Here is a 23579-nt window from a genome sequence, read left to right as displayed (position 1 = left end):
AAAATGCAATTCATCTTCAGTACTAGATTGACACAAACGACAGACCAAATTATTTTCACTTACAGCTTTATACCTTTCTGTATGTAAAGCAAGTCTGGTGTGAGAGAGAGAGAGAGAGAGAGAGAGAGAGAGAGAGAGAGAGAGAGTGTGATAGAGAGAGAGAGAGAGATGGGCAGAGACAGAGAAAGAGAGAGGGAGACGGAGACACAGAGAGACTGAACAAGTCGCGTAAGGCGAAAATACAACATTTAGTCAAGTAGCTGTCGAACTCACAGAATGAAAACTGAACGCAATGCAACGCAGCAAGACCGTATACTCGTAGCATCGTCAGTCCACCGCTCAGTGCGCTCACGGCAAAGGCAGTGAAATTGACAAGAAGAGCGTGGTAGTAGTTGCGCTGAGAAGGATAGCACGCTTTTCTGTACCTCTCTTCGTTTTAACTTTCTGAGCGTGTTTTTAATCCAAACATAGCATATCTATATGTTTTTGGAATCAGGAACCGACAAGGAATACGATGAAAGTGTTTTTAAATTGATTTCGGAAATTTGATTTTGATAATAATTTTTATATATTTAATTTAATTTTCAGAGCTTGTTTTTAATCCAAATATAACATATTTATATGTTTTTTGAATCAGCAAATGATGGAAAATAAGATGAACGTAAATTTGGATCGTTTTATATTTTTTAAATTTTTTTTACAATTTTCAGATTTTTAATGACCAATGTCATTAATTAATTTTTAAGCCACCAAGCTGAAATGCAATACCGAAGTCCGGGCTTCGTCGAACATTACTTGACCAAAATTTCAACCAATTTGGTTAAAAAATGAGGGCGTGACAGTGCCGCCTCAACTTTCACGAAAAGCCGGATATGACGTCATCAAAGACATTTATCAAAAAAAATGAAAAAAACGTTCGGGGATATCATACCCAGGAACTCTCATGTCAAATTTCATAAAGATCGGTCCAGTAGTTTGGTCTGAATCGCTCTACACGCACGCACGCACACACACACACACACACACACATACACACACACACACATACACCACGACCCTCGTCTCGATTCCCCCCTCTATGTTAAAACATTTAGTCATAACTTGACTAAATGTAAAAAAAGAGAGAGATAGCAAAGAGATATAGACTGGATAGAGACTGTGATAACTGATACCTGTTTGACATCCAGAAAAATTAGTTGATCAGAAGAAAGCGTTTTAAACATTATATACATTTATAGGATAAGTATTTGAAACGTGTAGTAGTTTCATATTGTCTATTGAATGTCGAGCAAACCAGTCATAAAATGAATGACACTGGATGACAAAAAGAAAGAAAGTGTACATTAAACGACAACACGCAAGCAACTGCACTTTTATAAACAAATCAGGGCAAATAAGCATGAACAACAACGACGACCTCAGCGGCAGAAGCAGGAAGAAGAAGAAGAAGAAGAAGAAGAAGAAGAAGAAGAAGAAGAAGAAGAAGAAGAAGAAGAAGAAGAACAACAACAACAACAACAACAACAACAACAACAACAACAACAACAACAACAACAACAACCATTTCTTGCAATATAAAAAAACAAGTTATCCACGTTTTCCACGTAACAGAAAAAAGAGGCAATGAACAAGAAATAAGATACTATCGTTACAACGCTGGAGATTTACAAGTAAAGTTGTCGATACTTGTCCATGTCATTTTGAGGATTTAAAAAAACTTTTTTGCTGAGTTTTAGTCTTTAATCAAAAAGTATAAAAGATTTCAATATATTTTTCAAACTTATCTTCTTCCAAGTACTTTGCCGCGCGTTTAAACTTTTACTTTCTTTTACACGATTATAACAATTCAACATATCAAAGACAATTTAAAACAGTACTTACTTAAGACGCAGAATTTCATTTTCACTTTTGACGAAAGTTTCTTTCAGTTCTTTTTTTCCCCTCGTTGGTTCTTCCAGTCCGAGTCCCTCTCTCACAAACTGACTGTGTCTTTTTTCTCAAGCTTGACCACAACTTTTCAGAGGCGGACAACTTCTTGGAGAACAGACAGTGACCACACTATTTCTCCCCTCCGTGTCACGAGATTGAGGTGACTCTATGTGCCGGCTCGGAACGAGTAAAGCCCTGCGCAAAGACAACTGGCAAAATTTCTCACAGCTCCGCCAAGGGAGAGAATTCAGATGACGTCATCCCACGCCTGACCAATGACAAGATGGCGCGAGACGGAGCCAAGCATTTGTGGCCTTCCTTGAGCAGACGGTCGCCCAACAGGTTTTTGGAGGGAAAGGAAGCGAGCGGCACGATTCATCTGTTTTAAGAGATGACCACTGTACCGGAGAGGCACATGAAATCTTCATTAGTTTTTGTCTTTGAGTTAGCAGCTGAAGGAAAATAAAATTGAATGAAAATCAGTTCAATAATGACTTTATAAGGAAGCGTGCTGACTTTTTTCTTCGGTCACAAAATAAATAAAAATGAAACAACAAGCTATAATGTAGGGTCAACACTCATTACTCGCCCCTTCCAGAACTTGAAAAAAATCTATGTAAAAAAACAACAACAACAATATTGTGTCGACTGATTGAGACAGTCGTGCATTACGTTATCCCTATTATGTGTATTGTGGTTTTGGTTTTATTTCTGTTTATGGTCTACCCGGGCGACTCCGAAAATGTGCAGTGCAGGGCTTCCCACAGACACGTACTCCCTCTATATAGAGGGGCGCGACCCACAACTATAATGCTTAGGGGGTCCTTGCACACCCCCCCCCCCCCCCCCCTCCGATGAAGGGATGCATAGTTTGGGGAGTCCTAATGTGTATTAACGAATGAAAGCATGTCTTACGTTTTATTATGTCTTCATTGTTTATATATACACTGCTTGTTTTAGTCCTCGTTTATGTCTCTTACACTGTATCTCAAGAACAACGACAATTTTGAGTAAGGCCAAAGAAGAAACAAGTCGCGTAAGGCGAAAATACAATATTTAGTCAAGTAGCTGTCAAACTCACAGAACACGTGGAATTGACAAGAAGAGCGGGGTATTCGTTGCGCTGAGAAGGATAGCACGCTTTTCTGTACCTCTCTTTGTTTTAACTTTCTGAGCGTGTTTTTAATCCAAACATATCATATCTATATATTTTTGGAATCAGGAACCGACAAGGAATAAGATGAAAGTGTTTTTAAATTGATTTCGAAAAAAAAAATTTGATAATAATTTTTATATATTTAATTTTCAGAGCTTGTTTTTAATCCGAATATAACATATTTATATGTTTTTGGAATCAGCAAATGATGGAGAATAAGATAAACGTAAATTTGGATCGTTTTATAAATTTTTATTTTTTTTTACAATTTTCAGATTTTTAATGACCAAAGTCATTAATTAATTTTTAAGCCACCAAGCTGAAATGCAATACCGAACCCCGGGCTTCGTTGAAGATTACTTGACCAAAATTTCAACCAATTTGGTTGAAAAATGAGGGCGTGACAGTGCCGCCTCAACTTTCACGAAAAGCCGGATATGACGTCATGAAAGACATTTATCAAAAAAATGAAAAAAACGTATGGGGATTTCATACCCAGGAACTCTCATGTCAAATTTCATAAAGATCGGTCCAGTAGTTTAGTCTGAATCGCTCTACACACACACACACACAGACACACAGACACACAGACACACACACACACGCACATACACCACGACCCTCGTTTCGATTCCCCCTCGATGTTAAAATATTTAGTCAAAACTTGACTAAATATAAAAAAGGTCTGTTTACGGTAACATAGGCCCAAAAAATAGGGTCGGTAGGTCGGGATTGTTTTTTTGTTTTGTTTTTTTTTCCTCCAAAAAACCATATTTTTACGTTATTTTGCAAAAAAAACAAGATTTTTTTTTTTCCCCAAATGCCAAAAAAAAGTCTAGGGTCGCGCGAAAAAACTAGGGTCGGTCGGGTTACCGTAAACAGACCTATTTTTTTTTTGGCCTAAGTCTGCCGACATCAATGTGTTCCTTTGTACTTTTGAACCAGGCAATGCAATAAATCATAGTATTGAGTTTCATGCACATTATATCTGAAGAACAACGACAAGTTTGAGTAAGTCTGCTGACATCAATGTGTTCATTTGTACTTTTGAACCAGGCAATGCAATAAATCATAGTATTGAGTTTGATGCACATTATATCTGAAGAACAACGACAATTTTGAGTAAGTCTGCCGACATCAATGTGTTCATTTGTACTTTTGAACCAGGCAATGCAATAAATCATAGTATTGAGTTTCATGCACATTATATCTGAAGAACAACGACAAGTTTGAGTAAGTCTGCCGACATCAATGTGTTCATTTGTACTTTTGAACCAGGCAATGCAATAAATCATAGTATTGAGTTTCATGCACATTATATCTGAAGAACAACGACAAGTTTGAGTAAGTCTGCTGACATCAATGTGTTCATTTGTACTTTTGAGCCAGGCAATGCAATAAACCATAGTATTGAGTTTCGTACACAAAATGATCATGCTACGGGAAAGGGAAGTATGTCAGGCCAAATCATGTTTAAAGGTCACTTAAGATGCTACAGTGGAAAGCATCTTGTGCTTCTCGATCTCTGTGTGGTATAGTGGCGCTAGTGAAAAAGAGAAAGCACAACTGGATAGGATCGTGAGACAGGCATCACGGATAGTTGGGTGCGACTTACCATCCATCGCCTCATTGTACAACACGCGGCTCATCCGGAGAGCCAATAGTATCATCGGCGACACCACTCACCCAGCCAACCCTCTGTTTGAGCTTCTCCCCTCGGGCAAGCGGTTTAGAGCCCAGACTAGAACTAGTCGTTTCAGGAACAGTTTTTTCCCAGAGGCCATCTTGTCTGCACTCTGAATCTGTTGTTGGTGCTTGTGTGGACGCTCATGCAGAGCAGTACACTAGTCCTGTGCTTCTTTTGGGGGGTTGGGTGGGAGAAAGGGGGAGACTCTAGTCGGTTGTGCAAATAGTAGTTAACCATTGGTGTGAATGTGAGTGTGGACGTGGATATATGATTTACTGCAACATTCAAAACAAAATCATGTGCTTTTGCATTTTGGAAATAAATTCTATTGATTGATTGGTAAAGGCACAGTCCTTCCCGTAAAAACAATTCGGGTCACCATGTTAGATCGTGCCAGGGTTTTACGTGGAATAATACCATCCCTCCACTTGGAAAAATGCCAAAAAAGAACAGCCTGGGTGCTCTCTGTGCACACGGTGAGAATTTAATTAATTAATTAATTTGGTAAAAACCAAGGATGGCTTTCTATGAAATCAATTTAACAAAAAATTCATACTCACCACAGAAAGCAGCAAGGCTGTGGACTTCTGTTATTTTATTTTATTTATTTTTTTTATTATTTTTTTTTTCATCATCAAAACCATTTATTTTCATCTTTATCTACGTTCAAGCTAAGAGCTTCCTTCTTTCTTTATTTTTTTTTTAATTTTTTTTATTATTTTTTATTTTTTTTAGTTTGTCGAGCTCTCTTTTTTTTTCTTTTTTCTTTTCTTCACTTCACCTCATCTCGACTTATACAGTACTCACAATCTTCTAATGCTGTTGACTTCTGTTATAAGTCCAAGTGGAAGTGTATGTTGTTGTCAAAGTAAAAGCCCGGACAGATCGCTGGTGGTGTACGGGATCTGGAGATGCTCAGATGGTTTACACGGAATGATGGGATTATCTTTAAAACGCTGGGCGGAGAAAGCCCACGAATAACTCTATTTCAAACCCTATGACTGAACCACAGTTAGTTTGAGTGGCTGCTGCAGGGTCACCCCCTTTTAAGACCCTCAAATTAAAGTCCAAGGATAGACGTTATTGGCAGAAAGTTGGGAAAATTCGGGTCTTCAAAAGGGGTGGTGGTCAGTGGGTGACCATTGTTTTGACAATTAAAAACGCTTTGTGGTCCTGATCGCATTCAACTAATCTGATAAAATAGGTTGCCTCCCCCCCCCCCCCCTCCTCCCTCCCAACCCCTCATCCCCGCCGCTTTAATCTGTCCATTTCAGTTGAGATTATTTATTTAATACTTCTTAACCGCCTGGACGAACTTAATCCACTGGAAATCGAATCAGACCTATTTGTCATGATCATGATAGTCATGGTGCAGCCTTCAGCACACTCATCCTTCGTCTTTTTTTCTTCTTTTTTGTCTTCTCTTTTTTGCTGCGGGAGTAAAAATGTGGGTCACCTTGCCACTGTGAAACCATATCCATTTATGCTCGTATTATTGCAAATCATCTGTTTGTGTGTATGTTTGTGTGTGTGTGTGTGTGTGTGTGTGTGTGTGTGTGTGTGTGTGTGCTTGTGTGTGGTTCTTCTTCTTCTTCTTCCATATTGTGACCACGCTCATTTTGGCTGACCATTATGTCACATTGTGGAGGGTTGCAGATTCCAAAGAGTGAAAAAAAAAAAAAAAAAAAAAAAACCCTAGCTAGAATCTACTGGGGGCTGGGGAGTTCCTGTACAATGCAGGAACTCGACTCCTGCGCAGTGCAGGAGTCTGGGGCCTGGGGGTGTGAGAGGAGGAGGGATGAAGGGGTCTCGTTCCAGTCCCTGATTGTTCTTGGGAGGAAGCTGTTCTTTCTGTAGTTTGTTCTCGCTGGGATCCGCTTGAATTGCTGTCTCTCTGTGGGGACTCCTCTTCTAGCCCTTGGGGCGAGTAGGTGTAGCTCCTCGCACCTCACATGTGCGGATCCCGATGTGATCTTCTTCAGCATGGAGAGCCTGGCCTCTTTCCTGCGTTCTTCTAGCGAGGGCCACTCTAGTTCGTTGAGCATGTCGTCCACGCTGGCCGTCTGTTTGTGTCTGTTGAGAACAAAACGAGCTGCCCTACGCTGCACTTTTTCAATCTGACTGACCTCTTTGATCTTGTGCGGGTCCCAGACTGTGCAAGCGTACTCGACTATTGGTCGGACAAGTGATTTGTAGGCTAGTTCTTTTGTCTTTGGAGATCCGATTTTCAGGTTTCTCCTCAGCATGCCTAGTGCACTGTTGGCTTTGGCACACACGTTGTTGATGTGTTTGTCCCAACCTGCATCTTTCTGAATGGTGACGCCCAGGTATTTGATGGCGTCCACCGACTCCAGCTGGTGGTCATGGAGACGTAGTTGGGTGTGTATGTGGGTGGGTGTGTGTATTGTATGTGCCACAGTGATTAAATGGGGATGGGAGATGGATACCGTCTCTGAGTCATCACGTTAAGTTGACCTGTGTCCATCTTTGGATTCGAACCTATCACCTAGGGATCACAAGTCCAGTAGTGCGGCCGCTCTACCAGATCCCTAAAGGTAATGAATTTGCTCACATACATATTGCACACCGCATCACAAATAACTGCCAAGATAATGAGCAATTTAAGAAAGTAGAAACAAAACTGAATCTATCGTTAAGCAGTACTACCATTTTCTTTTTAAACCAAATCACTTTTTAGTAGACCAAATTGTGTTGACTTCATGTATTGTACATGTAGTGAGATGCCTGGATTTTTAGTGTACAGTTTGTTTTGGGGGGTGGCCAATTCAGTTTCATTGCTTTCAAGATATTTAGCTACAAAGATTAGGTGTCTGCACTCATCTTCTCTGATTTGAGAAAACAAATCACGAGATAAATTCTCGTGCATATCTGATGCTCACATGAAATAATGAGCGGTCCACTTCAAACTCAGCAAAGATACAAACTGCTCCCCAAAAACTGATTTTCAGGATAGATTGTGCAGGGCATGTACACTGCACATGTAAATTGAAGGCTAGCATAAAGGGGAAAACATTATGTGATGCGCAAGCACTGTTTGGTAAAATGTATACTTAAAGTAGTACAGTGTGGATGGAAAGCGGAAGATCCATTTTTGTTGTAAATTTTGACAGTGAATAATACATATTACATTCTCTTATGATTTCTTCCCAACCGTTCCTGATAGAGAGGTGTGATTTTGCGCCCTTATTTGTCATGTAATTTTCACTTAAGCTTGGTACATATGTTTTCTAAAAATAAATGTTTTAACAGAAAGTTGGGTGGGTCTGGATCTGAACTTTTTTTTTTCAAGGGCTTAGTTAATTTTTTGGGTGGAAAATTCAAAAACCTTTCAATGTAGAGAGCTGCATGATAACTAACATAATAACTCCAATTTCATATATTTCTTCCACATATTTATTTATTCAATAATAGGCGTAAATTATATTAGGTAACAATTGCATAGCTCTGCTAGATATTCATTGTCTGAACTAATATCTGACCATTGCAGTCAGTTGCTATTTTAATTTAACAACATACTACTAACATAAAAAAACCAACTTCACCACCGGTTAGGTTATACTGCTATGTGTTGTACAGTATTACCTGCGATGAAAGGATCTAGGAAAGCTTTCTGACCAGCCAAAACTGTTTCTATACATTGCAGGTGGCCTAGCTGTCATGACACTTTTTTGACAGGTATATTTTGGCAGAGGTAATAGAAAAAAGGGACGTGTCCTTTTGTGGGAGGTGTCCTCTCATTGAAGTGTCCACAGATCGCAGGGACCACTGTAGTATTGACATGCGTTGTGTCGATGCATTTGGAAAGATCATCTTGCGCACATACTAGATCTGTATAACCAAAAATAATAACTAAATTTCCGAAGGTGTAGAACTTGCCATCATGGATGTATGTAACTGTTCTGGGTTCAAACAATAGATTGGCATCTATATATTTACTGCCACTGTGTACATTTGTGTGTGTGTGTGTGTGTGTGTGTGTGTGTGTGTGTGTGTGTGTGTGTGTGCTTGGCTGTGTGTGCGTGATTTTTCAGTCTCTACGTAGTTTTTTGGGCATGGATTTATAATTTGTTTCTGACAAAAGTGATACAGTCAACAACAGTATATTTCATTTTCAAGTTGTTTATTGGCATTGTTCCAAAACAAACAAAATCATGCATAATTTAATCCCAAAACATTTGAAGAATCCCTTCTTGTGAACAGAAAAACCATCCATAATGTTTAAAAGCATAACACAGTACTCAAATGTGTTCCTAAACATATATTTGTTGTCTCAAATTCACGTATGAAACATTTGTACACAAGAAAACATTAAAATACAATGTATGTACAGTTACATGTTTTATGTACAAGTTGATTAAATGTAGTCCCACACACTACTGATGATATGAATAAATCCATCCACACACTGAGTAATATACAGATCTCATGCATTCCTCCAAAGACACATTCACACACCTGTGCATACATGCCCAAAGACATATTCTCTCTATGAGACATCTTCTTTTTCTCGTCTGTGAGACATTCCACATGTACCAAATGTTACATATAAGAGCAATTTCAGCATCAGAATATCTTGCTTTCTTGAATTTGAGGGAGAAAAAAAGAAAAGAAAAATTTAAACTAATTTTAAGCAAATACATGGATAAACTGTTGTGTGCCTGTAGTTTAAATTCTCCTCTCCAAAGAACACAGGCAGAAAAAGGCAATGGGACGAAAAATAGCTAACTGGAACTAAGAGAAAGTGCTTTGAAAGTGCTGGGGTCAAAATTCTTTTGAGAAACACATGACATACAACTTAAGAGTACTTTGAATAAGGTACGAGAGCATGCATGATTTGTTACATTGTATAAGTGCAGGCATAACCAATACACATGTGGAGAACACACACACACACACACACACACACACAAGCAAACAGACACTCACGCTCTTACACAAGTAGTTATATTTAAAAATCCGGTTTGCTTAAAAAACAAGTTACAGCTGATGAGCAAGAAACCTCCCAGTTGGACATAAATACAACAACACATCAGTAATTACAAAATTATATAAAACAACTAATCAACAAATACAAGTTCTTTCCACATGTATACTTGTGTCCAATCTTCAGTTTTGCATGGCAGCTTCTGCAGGTATTACAAGAAGTCATTTGTAGAATGTCAAAGTCCATTTAGCTTTTTTACTGAAAAAACACCCCCCAACAACAACCAACTAACATGTGATTTTGACATTCCTGCTGTGTACAGTAATATGAGTTCAGTGAAACTTTCCGGTTCAAGAACCCCCAATTTAAAACTTTTCCCCTTTTAAGAACCCATGGGCCCACTTTCACACATTTTCTATGCATAAGCTTTGTAAATAAACCCCTGTTACTATAGCATTCCCAACTACCACTTCTTGATCCCTCCATTGCTGTGTCAACAAATACAAATTTATGTCATGATCTCAGCCCATTTGTTTGTTTGCTTAACGCCCAGCCGACCACGAAGGGCCATATCAGGGCGGTGCTGCTTTGACAGAAGTCGCAGCACAGGCTTCATGTCTCACCCAGTCACATTATTCTGACACCGGACCAACCAGTCCTAGCACTAACCCCATAATGCCAGACGCCAGGCGGAGCAGCCACTAGATTGCCAATTTTAAAGTCTTAGGTATGACCCGGCCGGGGTTCGAACCCACGACCTTCCGATCACGGGGCGGACGCCTTACCACTAGGCCAACCGTGCCGGTCATCTCAGCCCATCGTATCTCTGGTGTTGGTATGTTTTCAAAAGCCTATCCCAGCCAAAATCCAAAGGTCATATACCTATTGCACAAACATTTCCTCAACCCAAATATGAATGTCTGTGTCCCAATTGACATCGGTATACCTTTCACTACAAACTGTGGATTTTACATGTCAGGCCTGAAAGTGGAGAGTATTTTACTCACCATGGTAAGTAGAAACATGTAAATGGCGAGTAGAAATGTTAATCTACTCGCCAAATGCGAGTTAAGTTTTTTAAACAAATGATTGGTTTGGCGAGTAAAATTTGCTCTCTGGCTAGTAAATTATGAGAAGTACTAGCCATAGGCCAGTGCCCCATTTTTTGGACTTTCAGCGCTTCATTTATGCTGGTTTTTAACAAAAATCATATATGTGACGTTGGTGTCACAGCTTTTTGCATCAACTCAAGGGGATGGGGGAAGAAAAAGACACCAGCTACATGCAAAGATAGCAATTATCAGCTGTGCATCACAACTTATCTACAAGCTGCAAAATACACTACCAAATATGTGACCCTCTACCACGAAATAAGTCGCATGTCACCTCGCGCGGTTCTGCGCTAAGCTTAATACAAGTCCGGGGAGTGCCTGGTAAGAGTGTGAGGGTCACCTTAGTCACAGGCTTATAACTCAAACATTCGCTCTTTTTCTAAAACGGTTTTCACCACTGGATAGAGCATAAAAAACTCTTTAGGAAAATGTAAAAATATGAAAATCATGCAAAGGTGACATGTGACTCATTCCGTGGTGGAGGGTAACATATGGTTAACTGCAGCCTATACATCTTACAGCACAAAGGATTTGAATGAAGAAAATAGTCAATAAAATAGGCATCATCACTTTCAACACTTCCAGGACAAGCATTCTCCTCCTTTATGAAATTATGATCAGTACCTACTCTCATTTGCTTTGAGATTTTAGCAAAATGGAAATAAAGTAAGGAGTCGTCCCATTTAAAAACAAGAATCACATCCATTAAAAGAGGGCAAACAGAACACGTACACACAGAAACACCCACATATTTCTCCACACAAATGCTTTTTTTCCAAATCCTATTAGCATAACTGCAGATGGAAAACATCGTATCATATCTAAAAAAAAAAAAAAGAAAAGAAAAAAAGGTCCGCCACACTCAACAATTATGAAATCATGCTAATATAATGTGTATATTTACCTGTGTTGACATCTGACTGTAAATAAGCTTCCCTCAATTAATCACCAGCTGTATCTCAACTTTCTCAGTCAGGTAATGCCTAACAAAATGTTTCAAACAGAAAAACTCTTGCTGCAAATAATTAGACCTTTCACATGGGAAATAATTTCTGATGTGTTACATCAGACCAAAACCAAAGAACAGCTAGCAAGAGAAAAGAAGAAAAGTTTGATCGGTTAAAATCAATTGCTTGCACTCACGCTAAACATTTTTGTGATCCATCACAAAGCAGGCTTTCCTCTTGCTTTTTTACCATAGGTACAATCGCTTTAACAAACGACACACATTCTCTATATACCAACAAGCAACACACACTGCACACACAATATTTCTCTTCTATAGCCCAAATTCTTACATTCAGTAACACAGTCAATAGATCTGAACGTGAATAGTCCTTAGTTTTCTGGTTGCTATCACTCTTAATCTGCATCACAATGAAAGTCCGGCAGATTTTGCTTTGTTGTGAGTCAATGTGAACAACCACAATTATTCACACACAGTTCCGTGACACTGCATGGTAGAAGCCTGCTTCTCCGGTGCGAGCTACACGTAAGGGATGACTCTGTATGCATAGAAGTTGCACAAGTGTGACGTGAAGTTCATGCCAAGAATCAGCGACAGAACGTAGATCAACATGACACCCATCATAGGGAACAGCATCATCCTCGTGTTTTTCAAAAATGGTAATGCTGAAAACATACAAAACATCATGTGATAATGAAATCAGTAAAAATTATCTTTAGAAATGGATGGAATTCTGAAGAAAAAAAACCCAGCAATGCTTTAGAGGACCAGAAAATAAATTCATTCTTTTTCGTGACTCGACATTAACAATAATCCTCTTTCAACAAAATGATTTGTCTGACATTTGAGATAACCTGGTATTGTTTGCGTCATGTTGACAGTTTATTAGTAACTTTGAATGTCAATAGATTTCTCCTCTTTCGAGGCAAGGAGGCAAAGAACAACAAGCAACTGCAAAAGCATGCGCAGACTCAGCGAATATATAGCCTTCAGCCACAGAGAGCATCAGAAAAACTGGTTGAGAGTTAACTAAGAAATGGTCAAAATTCTACCAGACAGTCGACAACTTTTTGGCAACTTTGAAACTGTTTTGTCTGGCCAATTTTTTAGTGACAAAAGTCAGTTGAAAAATATCCATGTGAATAGCACTTTACTAAAACAAACACTAACCACTGTATCCAAGGAATGTGATGTAGAGGTAGTAGCCGATGGCTATTAACCACAGCGTGTTCCCAAACATGCATGACATCCAATAGTCAAGCCGAATGAAATCTGCACAGACAGCAAAACATGAATGACATCCAATAGTCAAGCCGAATGAAATCTGCACAGACAGCAAAACATGAATGAATCACATGATGCTAAACTTCTCAAGTGAGATTTTTTTTTTACTGTACATGCTCTGAAAATATTTTGTAAGCGAGACTTCATTCCTAACAAACCTTTACTACGCCAGAGGTTGCGCTGACTTGAGTGTTTTAAATGGGCTGACACAAAACAAGACATACATTTTAAAGTCACAGGTAGTACGTTCATAATGTCCTCAATGTTTGCTTGTGTTGCCTTTGTAAAAAATAAATAAGTTACCAACTCAAAAAATATACTTTTTTTTAAAAGTCATATGGCGGCTTAAATGCGTATGTGGCTGCTAAAAAATGCAATATTTAACGCACACGAATTTTCAAAGGGCATGAACTCCATACATAAATACAAGGCCCAGAATGATCTGCAGTGTGAATAAAAGCAGAAAACAGAAATACACACTTGTCTGCCTGGCAAAAAAATTAGGTCTGCTATCTAAAGATATGTGAAAAAGTATCAGTGCAGTTATCAAGCACTGAAGTTTGAAATGTCCCGACACAATTTCACAGAAAGCCTGGTATACTCTAGCAGTGGTATAAGGACATACACGTGAATAATGAGGGAAGGTAACTGGCGGAAACTTACAGGAATTACGCAAAACACAGAAACAAAACGTCAATCAACTTTGTACCCCAAAACCCTGTGCTTTACTCACAATCCAAACTTTAAACACACATCTGTGGCTAAAGTAACCTTACTGTTGACCTTAAGCAGATAAAGTCTCATGATATGTGAGTGTGTTAGAAACAGGGAAGAACAGAAATTCAAGTGAAGACATTTTCATCTAATTTGTTTTAAAATAATGTGTGAAGAATGCTGTCAAACAATTTTATTACAATACACCACTTAAAAGTTTTCCCAGCTCTTGTAGAACATCTGTCCCACATGCTTTTGGTTTTGATTTGAACATCGCCAGAGCTTGGAACATCGAGTCTTTGCAGCTCGCACGAGCTATCCATCCCACATGCTTTGCTATATGCATCGTAGGTCGCGAGAGCTTGGAAATATTGAAAGAGAGTACAAAGGTTATCCAAAACATTTTAGAATAGCTTTCTTTTTCTGATCTTCAAAGAGATACGTCCACATACAAAGTCAGAAGCCATTCCAAGACAGACATTTCACAGCAAATTACTTACGGTTCAGCAATGGCAGTTGGAAAAAGTGAAGAATCATAAGCAGTGGGAAGAAGGCATTGAGATGAACGTCAAAGGCGTAGGCCCATTCCACGTCCTGCCCTCTAGGTGGGTTGATCAGCATTTTCTTGTTGGTGACAAACCTACACAGATGCAGAAACATAATACATGTAGTCATCAGTTATATGGCCCCTCCTGTTAGAAATTGTAAGCACACATAATACTCACATAAAAGCAACTTTTTTCAAGGTGACGAGGTTTGTCAAAATTCATGTTAAACATACATAATGAAAAATCATCGGAAGATTACAACTTACCTTTCTGTTACATTTGTCGATTTGAAAACATTCTTCACAAACCAAGGACACAGAAAAAGGGAGACAATCAACATCAAGCTAATAAGGTACAGATCTTGGTATCAGAAATTGCCTTCATACATACATTGTATCACCACGAGTGTGCATGTGTGTGCCATTGAAGAAGTGACTTTACAAACTGGACAGTAATTGTGAGGCCTTGACAGCTAGAACAAGTGATCAACCTGCCAAGCTTGACTTAATTTTTATTTTTTACTGAAATGTTTCCAAACTTCTTGACAAGAAATATAATTTCGACCACTTAAACACCAACCTGACTTGCATCCAGTAGACCTTTTCTAGCGACGAAGTCACAAATAACTGAGTACATGATTGCAAAAACTAGAGTCAGCCATTAATTACGACTGCCATTTTGTGTACCCCGGATATGGAACTGTGCTTTCCTGGGGGGGGGGGGGGGGTCTGAAAAGGGGGGTTCTTCTGTAGTGGTCGAACTCCTCACCTATCACCCACACTAAAATAGAAAATAACGTGATCGTGAGTGCTTACCATAGCAAAGTTGCAATCAGAAGTCCAACGCCAATGCAGTCCACAAAAATGACCCACAGCAGAAATTTGATTAAGCCCACAAACCCCAGTCCAAGCACCAGGGAGAAACCAACTGAGGAGGCTGTTGAGCAAATAAAGCAAAGTCGTTTACATTTCATATCAGTTTCATAGATCTTTACAGTTCATATTCACATTCATAATCCTGTTTTCTTTCTCTGCTCTTGTTCTCTGCCTTTCTTCATCAAGTTGCATCTACATCGTTGTCACTTGATAAAGTTAATTTAATTAAAAGTGGTCACTGATCTAAGTGGCTTCAACGGTAAGTGATAATAAAACAAGAAGGGCAAAGCCCATACGACTCACATGCTTTACACATTTTTCCTACCAAAATACATGTGACCTTGACCCAAGGTCAAGGTCATCCAAGGTCATGCAACACAAAGCTGTTAATTCAAGACATAGGAAGTACAATGGTGCTTATTGGCTCTTTCTACCATGAGATATGGTCACTTTTAGTGGTTCACTACCTTATTTTGGTCACATTTCATAAGGGTCAAAGTGACCTTGACCTTGATCATATGTGACCGAATGTGTCTCATGATGAAAGCATAACATGTGCCCCACATAATTTTTAAGTTTGAAACAGTTATCTTCCATAGTTCAGGGTCAAGGTCACTTCAAAATATGTATACAATCCAACTTTGAAGAGCTCCTGTGACCTTGACCTTGAAGCAAGGTAAACCAAACTGGTATCAAAAGATGGGGCTTACTTTGCCCTATATATCATATATAGGTGAGGTATTGAATCTCAAAAACTTCAGAGAAAATGGGAAAAATATGAAAAATAGCTGTTTTTTAGGCAACATTTATGGCCCCTGCGACCTTGACCTTGAAGCAAGGTCAAGATGCTATGTATGTTTTTTGGGGCCTTGTCATCATACACCATCTTGCCAAATTTGGTACTGATAGACTGAATAGTGTCCAAGAAATATCCAACGTTAAAGTTTTCCGGACGGACGGACGGACGTCCAGACGTCCGGACGGACGGACGGACGACTCGGGTGAGTACATATGACTCACTTTTGCTTTGCATGTGAGTCAAAAAAGAAATTACACCTGTAACAGTTTCTGTAGCTATTTACATGTAAATTTGTCAGTTGAACACTAGTCAGTATACATCATAATGATAACATAATGATAATAATAATAATAAACAACAAGAAGAGCAAACGCTCGATCGAGTCACTTTCGCAGTTCTGAATATTATATGAGGCATCAGATGGACAGGAAGAAATTGCTATTCACAACACAATGAGTCACGTTCACATAAAATTTGAGCCCGGTCACTTTTATAGTTTCCGAGAAAAGCCCAACGTTAAGTTGTGTGTTGCCGAACAGAAAAGGCTAGTTATCTCCCTTGTTTTTCTGATAACGTTCGTAAAAGGCTACAGATGTAAATACTTTGATGTAAAGAATAATCCTACAAAGTTTCAATCACATCCGATGAACTTTGTCAAAGATATAAAATGTCTAATTTTTCCTTTGACGCTGACCTGTGACCTTGAAAAAGGTCAAAGGTCAACGAAACCATCGTTAAAGTGTAGAGGTCATTGGAGGTCACGACTAAACAAAATATGAGCCCGATCGCTTTGATAGTTTCCGAGAAAAGTCCAACGTCAAGGTGGTGTCTACGGCCGGCCGGACAGACTAACACTGACCGATTACATAGTCACTTTTTCTCAAGTGACTCAAAAAACAAACAGCCTTACTTGGCCAAATGATGCTCATTACTAAGATTCTCTTGATTATTTAGATGAGTCAACAAAGACACATTTTGCCAATATAAATTTATATCTCATAAGATAGAAACGAATGGCTTACAGTTACAACTACAAGCTAATCATTTACATGTATGATATGCTGGTGATATCTCCAAAGTATATCTCCAGGCTAAACATCAACTTCACAAATAATCTGCAATATTAACACTTATTGTGAACTATGGCAGACTACTCACCGCACAGCCAAAAGGACAGTAACACTAGGAAAGCTGGATCATCTCTAGCCCACTGGTCTTTGGTTTCTGAAAGTAAAATTAAGAGTTTAGCTTGTACATTGAGATTTCAACACTGCAACAAATCATACTATTTAAACTAAGCCAGGTGATACAAATATGAATGTTATATATATTGCAGAATGTTACATATTAATTAAAAAAAGAAGTCAGGTGCCGTATGCTTTAAACATTTTTTTGTAAACCATTACATGTACAGTAGAACTCCCCCTTACCGACCCCCCTTTTTACGACCGATTTTGCCATCATGGATGCATTTTACTATATAATGAACCCCCAGTGAGCGACTCTCCCCAAAACGCGATTTACGGCCGAGCTTTTTGGGATGATTTATGACTTTCTCACACATTTCGAGCAGAGGAAAACACAACAGGCGGCTCTCGCTCCTCCAACTATTGCGAGACGAAAAAAACACGAAAAATCACACGCGCGAGATCCTAATACATCCGGTTTTCCTCTGTACGCTATCTTGTCAGTTTTCCGACGACTTGTTGACAAACGCAGATTCGCAAAAGAAAGAGAAAAGTGCCGACGCTTGAGTAGAGAGCTAAAGTAATCGAGCGAAATGGCAATCCGCGGCGACTTCCTTTAGTAGTCGGAAAGACGCAAATCCTGTTTATCGTCAAGGATAAGGACTCGGTGTTATCGAGATGGCGAGAAGGATAGCGAAGCAAAAGTACGCTAAAGAGAGGTGTCTGTACAAAAACCTCAACGATCGTGTATTGGACAAGTTTAGCAATGCAAGGCGAAAAAACATTCCTGTGAGCGGAAAGATTTGTGAGAAAAGTTGTTATGCTTTCTATCGAGTTAGGACATTCGGATTTCACTGACACGGGTTGCGCCACAATGTCAAATGTGCTTCACTCAGTGGGGAGCGAGCATTAAGTACGCCATGAGTACATTTTTTTTTTAAATTTGAGTTAAAGTTGTTCTGTTGTAATGTGTTTGGATGGGTGTGTGTGTTTATATGAAAGTAAACTGCAACTGTGTGTTTGTGTGTAAACATGACAGTACGTACACTGCAACCAAGTTCATGACCGCCCGGGTCAAAATCTCAAACCCCCATTTTAAGACCCCGCCTTTTTACGACCTAATTTTTAAGGTTTTTCCAAAGTCGTAAACAGGGGGTTCTACTGTATTGCAATGCAAAATTGGTCTTGTTTGCGTCAACCATCGAACATCCATGGTGGAGGCATACTTTGTTTCATGGCCATATGTCAACAAACTTGCAAAAGAGATAAACCAAAGTTTTGTACAGACAATGAATGTGCAAACCAGCCACAAATTTACACTCACACAAAAATGAAGTTGAAAAATGCACAGATTTGCTCTCTCTCTCTCTCTCTCTCTCTCTCTCTCTCTCTCTCTCTCTCTCTCTCTCTATCTCTCTCTCTCTCTCTCTCTCTCAATACACATGCATGCATACTATCCTCACTCAGCCCCTGACATGGGGAGACTTTCTGTTACACACAAAACTTACGCTTTCTGTACTGAAAGTTCCGGTACCTGGAACAAAATGAGTCATCATCAAATGGAGTGTTATCCCACATATATATATATGTCCCAAACTATAGACTTCTGTGTCTTTTAACCGTACATTTTAAGTCATTATTTTTTTGTTTAAGCTTTAAAAACTTGAATGCACCAACATCATGCAGCACTATGGTGGTGGTTTTTTTTTAAAATGTATAATGACTTCTTGTCCTGACATCATCAACCACATTTAATCAAGCAAAAAACAAACAAACATATATATACAGTGTATATATATCATGTTAGTTGTTGATTTTGGGTACACATCCTTTCCCTACCGATTAACAATTTTCATTAATTCAACCAGTGTACACACTTATAACTAATACATGTACCTACAAGTACAACTGCAGGATACAAAGACAAACTGTGAATGTTATAGAGTAATGAGAAAAGCCCAAAAAATCATAACCAGAGACCATGCCTAGTATAAGACATTTAGCAAAGACAATCTTACACTTTCTGTGGTGAATAGAAAAGGTAGATCATCTGCCAGAAGGCATATTCAAAGTCCATCTGTCTGAATTTGAGCAGCCGTCTGAAATATTTCTGCCGCTTAGCATTTGCTGTGAGCTTAGCATCACTCTTCTTGCTGTCCCCATTTCTGCTGTCCCCAAATGTTGCTGATCCAGTAGATGAAGTTGGTGAAACAGGGGGTGAAACCTTCCCAAAGCCCCTCATCATGCACAGTCACACTGGAAATGATTAAAAACATGTCACAGAGTTACTTTTCGTAATTGTATTAAATAATTACTTCATTACTGTAGTGTATGTCATCAGATTCCTTTTGTACTGTGTGTGTCTATGGAACTGAAAGAGAGAAAGACCAACTGGAGAGAGAGAGAGGGAGAGAGAGAGAGAGAGGGAGGGAGAGAGAGAGAGAGATAGAGAGGGAGAGAGAGGGGGGGGGGGGGGGGAGCTACCTCCCAAAATAGCTCCTTGAAAGTGAAAATACAGAAACAAATACAGAGCTTACTTTTAAAGTCAGTTAGTGTGCAAGAAAGCCTCACACTAGGATAAATCACCAGGCTAGAGAGTGATGGAAAGAGAGAGAGAGAGAGAGAGAGAGAGAGAGAGAGAGAGAGAGAGAGAGAGAGAGAGAGAGAGAGAGAGAGAGAGAGAGTCAGAGAGAGATTCATCAAGTGATTATGATTATCTGAGACTGCTGATTTTAATTTTTATCTCACATAACTTATAAAAGCTCAGTTTACAAGTTAAACGATAACCTACAAAGTAAAACTGTACAAAATGCTGTAATATATCGCACTTTTTGTTTTGACTGCCCAATCCAAAATAATAAATAAAATAGTAATTTGAAGAACTAAACACATCGTAATAATGCGGAGGAGAACGTGTTTCTATCACGTAACCGTTAGTCAGTTAAATGCGTTATTCAAACAAAATAATTGTCTAAGTCTGTACAGTGTATTGGCACAAATTCTACCTGGAACAGTCAATATACCTTCCTCAATTAGAAAACAAATGGTTTCTCAACGATGAAAAGCTGACTCCTTCGATGCCAGCAAACACAGGAAGTAGACAAAAGCTGCACACTTTACACAAAAGAGCGCAAGTGTACGGGAGATAACTACCAACCTACTTAGAGGGCACCGTACCCATGTGAAAAGGTTTATTTGTTTGCCTTTCCTCGACATAAAAGAAAAGGTGATTGAACGTCAGCTTATTCTTGTTATGAGGGGTTTTTCATGCTGATATTGTGTTCTTTATTCGACATTTGTATTGTGTGTAACAGTCAACGGAGTATCACTGCATTTGCAGTATGTACAAGCACTTTTACTTTACAGACTTTACGCTTGTTTAGGCCTAGTACTAGTAGAACTTACGAAACTTATCGGTACTACGTTCTGTTGTCTACCTGTTATAAGGTCTATGTAATGGGTTTTCGCATTGATATTGTGTTCATTCATTACTTTTAAATTCCTAAGTTTTTCTGCGACATTATATCTCGTATGAGTGTTCACAGATCTTTGTCTTTCGACATATCTTTCGACATGTCTAGTTAGGGGATGAAGTCCCTGATGAACGTTGCCTCCAGTTCGTGAAATATCGATACATGTATTGTATGTATCTCTATGTCTCTGTATGTATGTAGTAGAGATGCGTGTGAAAGTTAACTTGTGATGCAGTTAGAATATATTTGAACGGCATGGATGTTACATGCGAGAACATGTCATGTATCATTTTACATAAATTTGTGGTACCGTTAAAAAAATTTTTAGAACTAATATTAATAACTAAACTTTTTAAATGTACGTTGTGAATATTTTGCACAGATCAAAGAAAGTTGTTGTTTTTTAATTAAAGAGCACTAATACGTTTGTTATGCTGGGTCTATATATATATATGGGATCAGCCATTATGAGCTACGGCTGTCGCTTAAAAATGAGAGAACTTATCATTCAACAGGAGATAAATGTACAGGTCTTTCAGTGAGTCAATCTGAGCATTATTTTAAAAGATTAAAAACAAAATCACAGTTCTGGTTAACATCCTAAAATACTACATTATTTGATTATGTGTATTTTAAATTGTTTTAACATTATTAGAGCTCTCCTAGAAAGCATTTTGAGTCAATTAATGCCCATGTAATTATTTCCAACTGGTTGAAAGTTGGCTGGGTCTGCAGTGCCAGTGGGTTACATTTGCTCCTGGATTTTTTTCTAGACATGTATTTACTGTACACTTTGTTTTTTTGTTTTTTAGCATTGTGCAAGGGCCAGCTTGGTGTTTAATTATTGGCATGAGGTCAAGAAAAACATTCAATGTTTCCGATTACCTAGAACTTATTTTTGACCATTTAAAACTTTGAAAGGATAAAAAAAAAATGAAATCTCTATTTTCGAGACGTTACAAGGAAAGTTGCTCTTCTCTGACATCTAATTAAGGGACACACAGCTCACACAATATCCGTTCAATAAAATTACCACATGTTAATATAAAAACAAGTCGCGTAAGGCGAAAATACAATATTTAGTCAAGTAGCTGTCGAACTCACAGAATGAAACGCAATGCCATTTTACTCGTAGCATCGTCAGGCCACCGCTCATGGCAAAGGCAGTGAAATTGACAAGAAGAGCGGGGTAGTAGTTGCGCTAAGAAGGATAGCACGCTTTTCTGTACCTCTCTTTGTTTTAACTTTCTGAGCGTGTTTTTAATCCAAACATATCATATCTATATGTTTTTGGAATCAGGAACCGACAAGGAATAAGATGAAAGTGTTTTTAAATTGATTTGGACAATTTAATTTTGATAATAATTTTTATATATTTAATTTTCAGAGCTTGTTTTTAATCCGAATATAACATATTTATATGTTTTTGGAATCAGCAAATGATGGAGAATAAGATAAACGTAAATTTGGATCGTTTTATAAATTTTTTTTTTTTTTTACAATTTTCAGATTTTTAATGACCAAAGTCATTAATTAATTTTTAAGCCACCAAGCTGAAATGCAATACCGAACCCCGGGCTTCGTCGAAGATTACTTGACCAAAATTTCAACCAATTTGGTTGAAAAATGAGAGCGTGACAGTGCCGCCTCAACTTTCACGAAAAGCCGGATATGACGTCATCAAAGACATTTATCAAAAAAATGAAAAAAACGTATGGGGATATCAATCCCAGGAACTCTCATGTCAAATTTCATAAAGATCGGTCCAATAGTTTGGTCTGAATCGCTCTACACGCACGCACGCACGCACGCACACACGCACACACGCACACACATACACCACGACCCTCGTTTCGATTCCCCCTCGATGTTAAAATATTTAGTCAAAACTTGACTAAATATAATGAAAATGAACACACACACACACACACACACACACACACACACACACAAAATGAAATAGAAAAAAAGAAACTGATCTGGGATGACCCTTACTTTTTTAGCCTTGTTAAGTTGTAATCGGTCACAAACATTTTGTGTTTATTTGTGTGTGCCAATTATGAGATTTTTAAGAAAACCCTGGTTTGCTGTTTATTTCAGATAATGCCTAAGTATGGCGTGGAAGACACTCCTGAAGACACAAAGCCCAAACTGGCTTGCATGGGCCTTCGAGATGACCTGAAGGAATGCTTGCTTAAAAGTGATTGCGTCAGGAAGGTAATGTCGATTGCATTACATATTTATAGTTAACAGACATCAGTGCAGCTAGGGACCAAGAGCACTGGCTGAACTTTTCAGGATTCTTAAGTCAGACCTGTATTTTCTTCCGGCTCACTGCTGCCAAAGCACTTAACCCTTAGGCTGGTTGTCGCCACATATGTCGCGCTACTTTACATATATACTGTCACCTGGTTGTCACGACATATGTCGCGCTACTGGCTCAGTCTGTTTGGTCGGTTCCGATTACCTCCCATGGATGCGAAAACCTAAATGACCGTTTTTTTAAATTTTTTTCTCTGTTAATTCACCAGTGGCTATATAACATGTGTTACAGAATTGCACCAGTGTATTGGTTAATTATCACAAGCAGTTTTTTTCTGGAATAGCAACATGCATGCATGTTTACATGTAACAGTAACAGAGGCTTGTTGGACATGAACCTCACTTATAAAAATGACTTCAAGTGTGACAGTGTACATGGGGCAATAACAGTATAAGTCACACAGCACCATGCTGCACACTGATTTAATTTACCATGAGCATATAAAACTTTATTGATGTTCAGATTTGGAATTGAATTTATACTTTGATTTAAACTCTATAGGGTCTCTTCTGCATAATTTATGCCAAATTTGAAAACATTGACTGGCTACTTTAGCCTATATTAGATTTTCATAATGATT

At 38.6% G+C, this 23579-nt stretch overlaps 4 protein-coding genes across 6 annotated transcripts in view; 1 reads left to right on the top strand and 3 right to left on the bottom strand.

Annotated features, from left to right (window-relative positions):
* The window catches only part of LOC138969162 (uncharacterized), a 32141-nt gene extending 29900 nt beyond the window's left edge, over positions 1-2241 (bottom strand). The window contains exon 1 of the mRNA XM_070341886.1: positions 1882-2241. Coding sequence (XP_070197987.1) covers positions 1882-1900 — 19 coding nt within the window. The 5' untranslated portion in view covers positions 1901-2241. The remainder of the gene's footprint in view (positions 1-1881) is intronic.
* Positions 2242-6478: 4237 nt separating this feature from the next.
* LOC138968003 (uncharacterized) lies at positions 6479-7882 on the bottom strand. Its single transcript, XM_070340563.1, has 2 exons — positions 7856-7882; positions 6479-7126 (listed from the first exon to the last, which is right to left on the bottom strand). Exons 1-2 carry the CDS (start codon positions 7880-7882, stop codon positions 6479-6481), a joined length of 675 nt encoding a protein of 224 aa, XP_070196664.1.
* Positions 7883-8896: 1014 nt separating this feature from the next.
* The window catches only part of LOC138969160 (protein unc-50 homolog), a 59746-nt gene continuing 45063 nt past the window's right edge, over positions 8897-23579 (bottom strand). Inside the window, exons 1-8 of one of the 3 annotated variants that reach the window (XM_070341882.1) lie at positions 20209-20314; positions 19222-19459; positions 18712-18737; positions 17175-17240; positions 15158-15278; positions 14295-14434; positions 12967-13068; positions 8897-12461 (exon numbers count right to left, since the gene is read on the bottom strand). In XM_070341882.1, the coding sequence (XP_070197983.1) occupies positions 12316-12461; positions 12967-13068; positions 14295-14434; positions 15158-15278; positions 17175-17240; positions 18712-18737; positions 19222-19448 (828 nt within the window). In that variant the 5' untranslated portion in view covers positions 19449-19459; positions 20209-20314 and the 3' untranslated portion in view covers positions 8897-12315. Of the gene's footprint in view, positions 12462-12966; positions 13069-14294; positions 14435-15157; positions 15279-17174; positions 17241-18711; positions 18738-19221; positions 19460-20208; positions 20315-23579 lie in introns of those variants that run through there. The other 2 variants (XM_070341881.1, XM_070341883.1) reach the window with 2 other exon arrangements.
* LOC138969161 (cytochrome c oxidase assembly factor 5-like) overlaps positions 20324-23579 on the top strand; it is a 7806-nt gene continuing 4550 nt past the window's right edge. Inside the window, exons 1-2 of the mRNA XM_070341884.1 lie at positions 20324-20429; positions 22777-22893. Coding sequence (XP_070197985.1) covers positions 22780-22893 — 114 coding nt within the window. The 5' untranslated portion in view covers positions 20324-20429; positions 22777-22779. The remainder of the gene's footprint in view (positions 20430-22776; positions 22894-23579) is intronic.

The sequence above is a fragment of the Littorina saxatilis genome, linkage group LG6, assembly GCF_037325665.1.
Source record: "Littorina saxatilis isolate snail1 linkage group LG6, US_GU_Lsax_2.0, whole genome shotgun sequence".
NCBI lineage: Eukaryota > Metazoa > Mollusca > Gastropoda > Littorinimorpha > Littorinidae > Littorina > Littorina saxatilis.
This window is presented reverse-complemented; position numbering and strand designations above follow the sequence as displayed.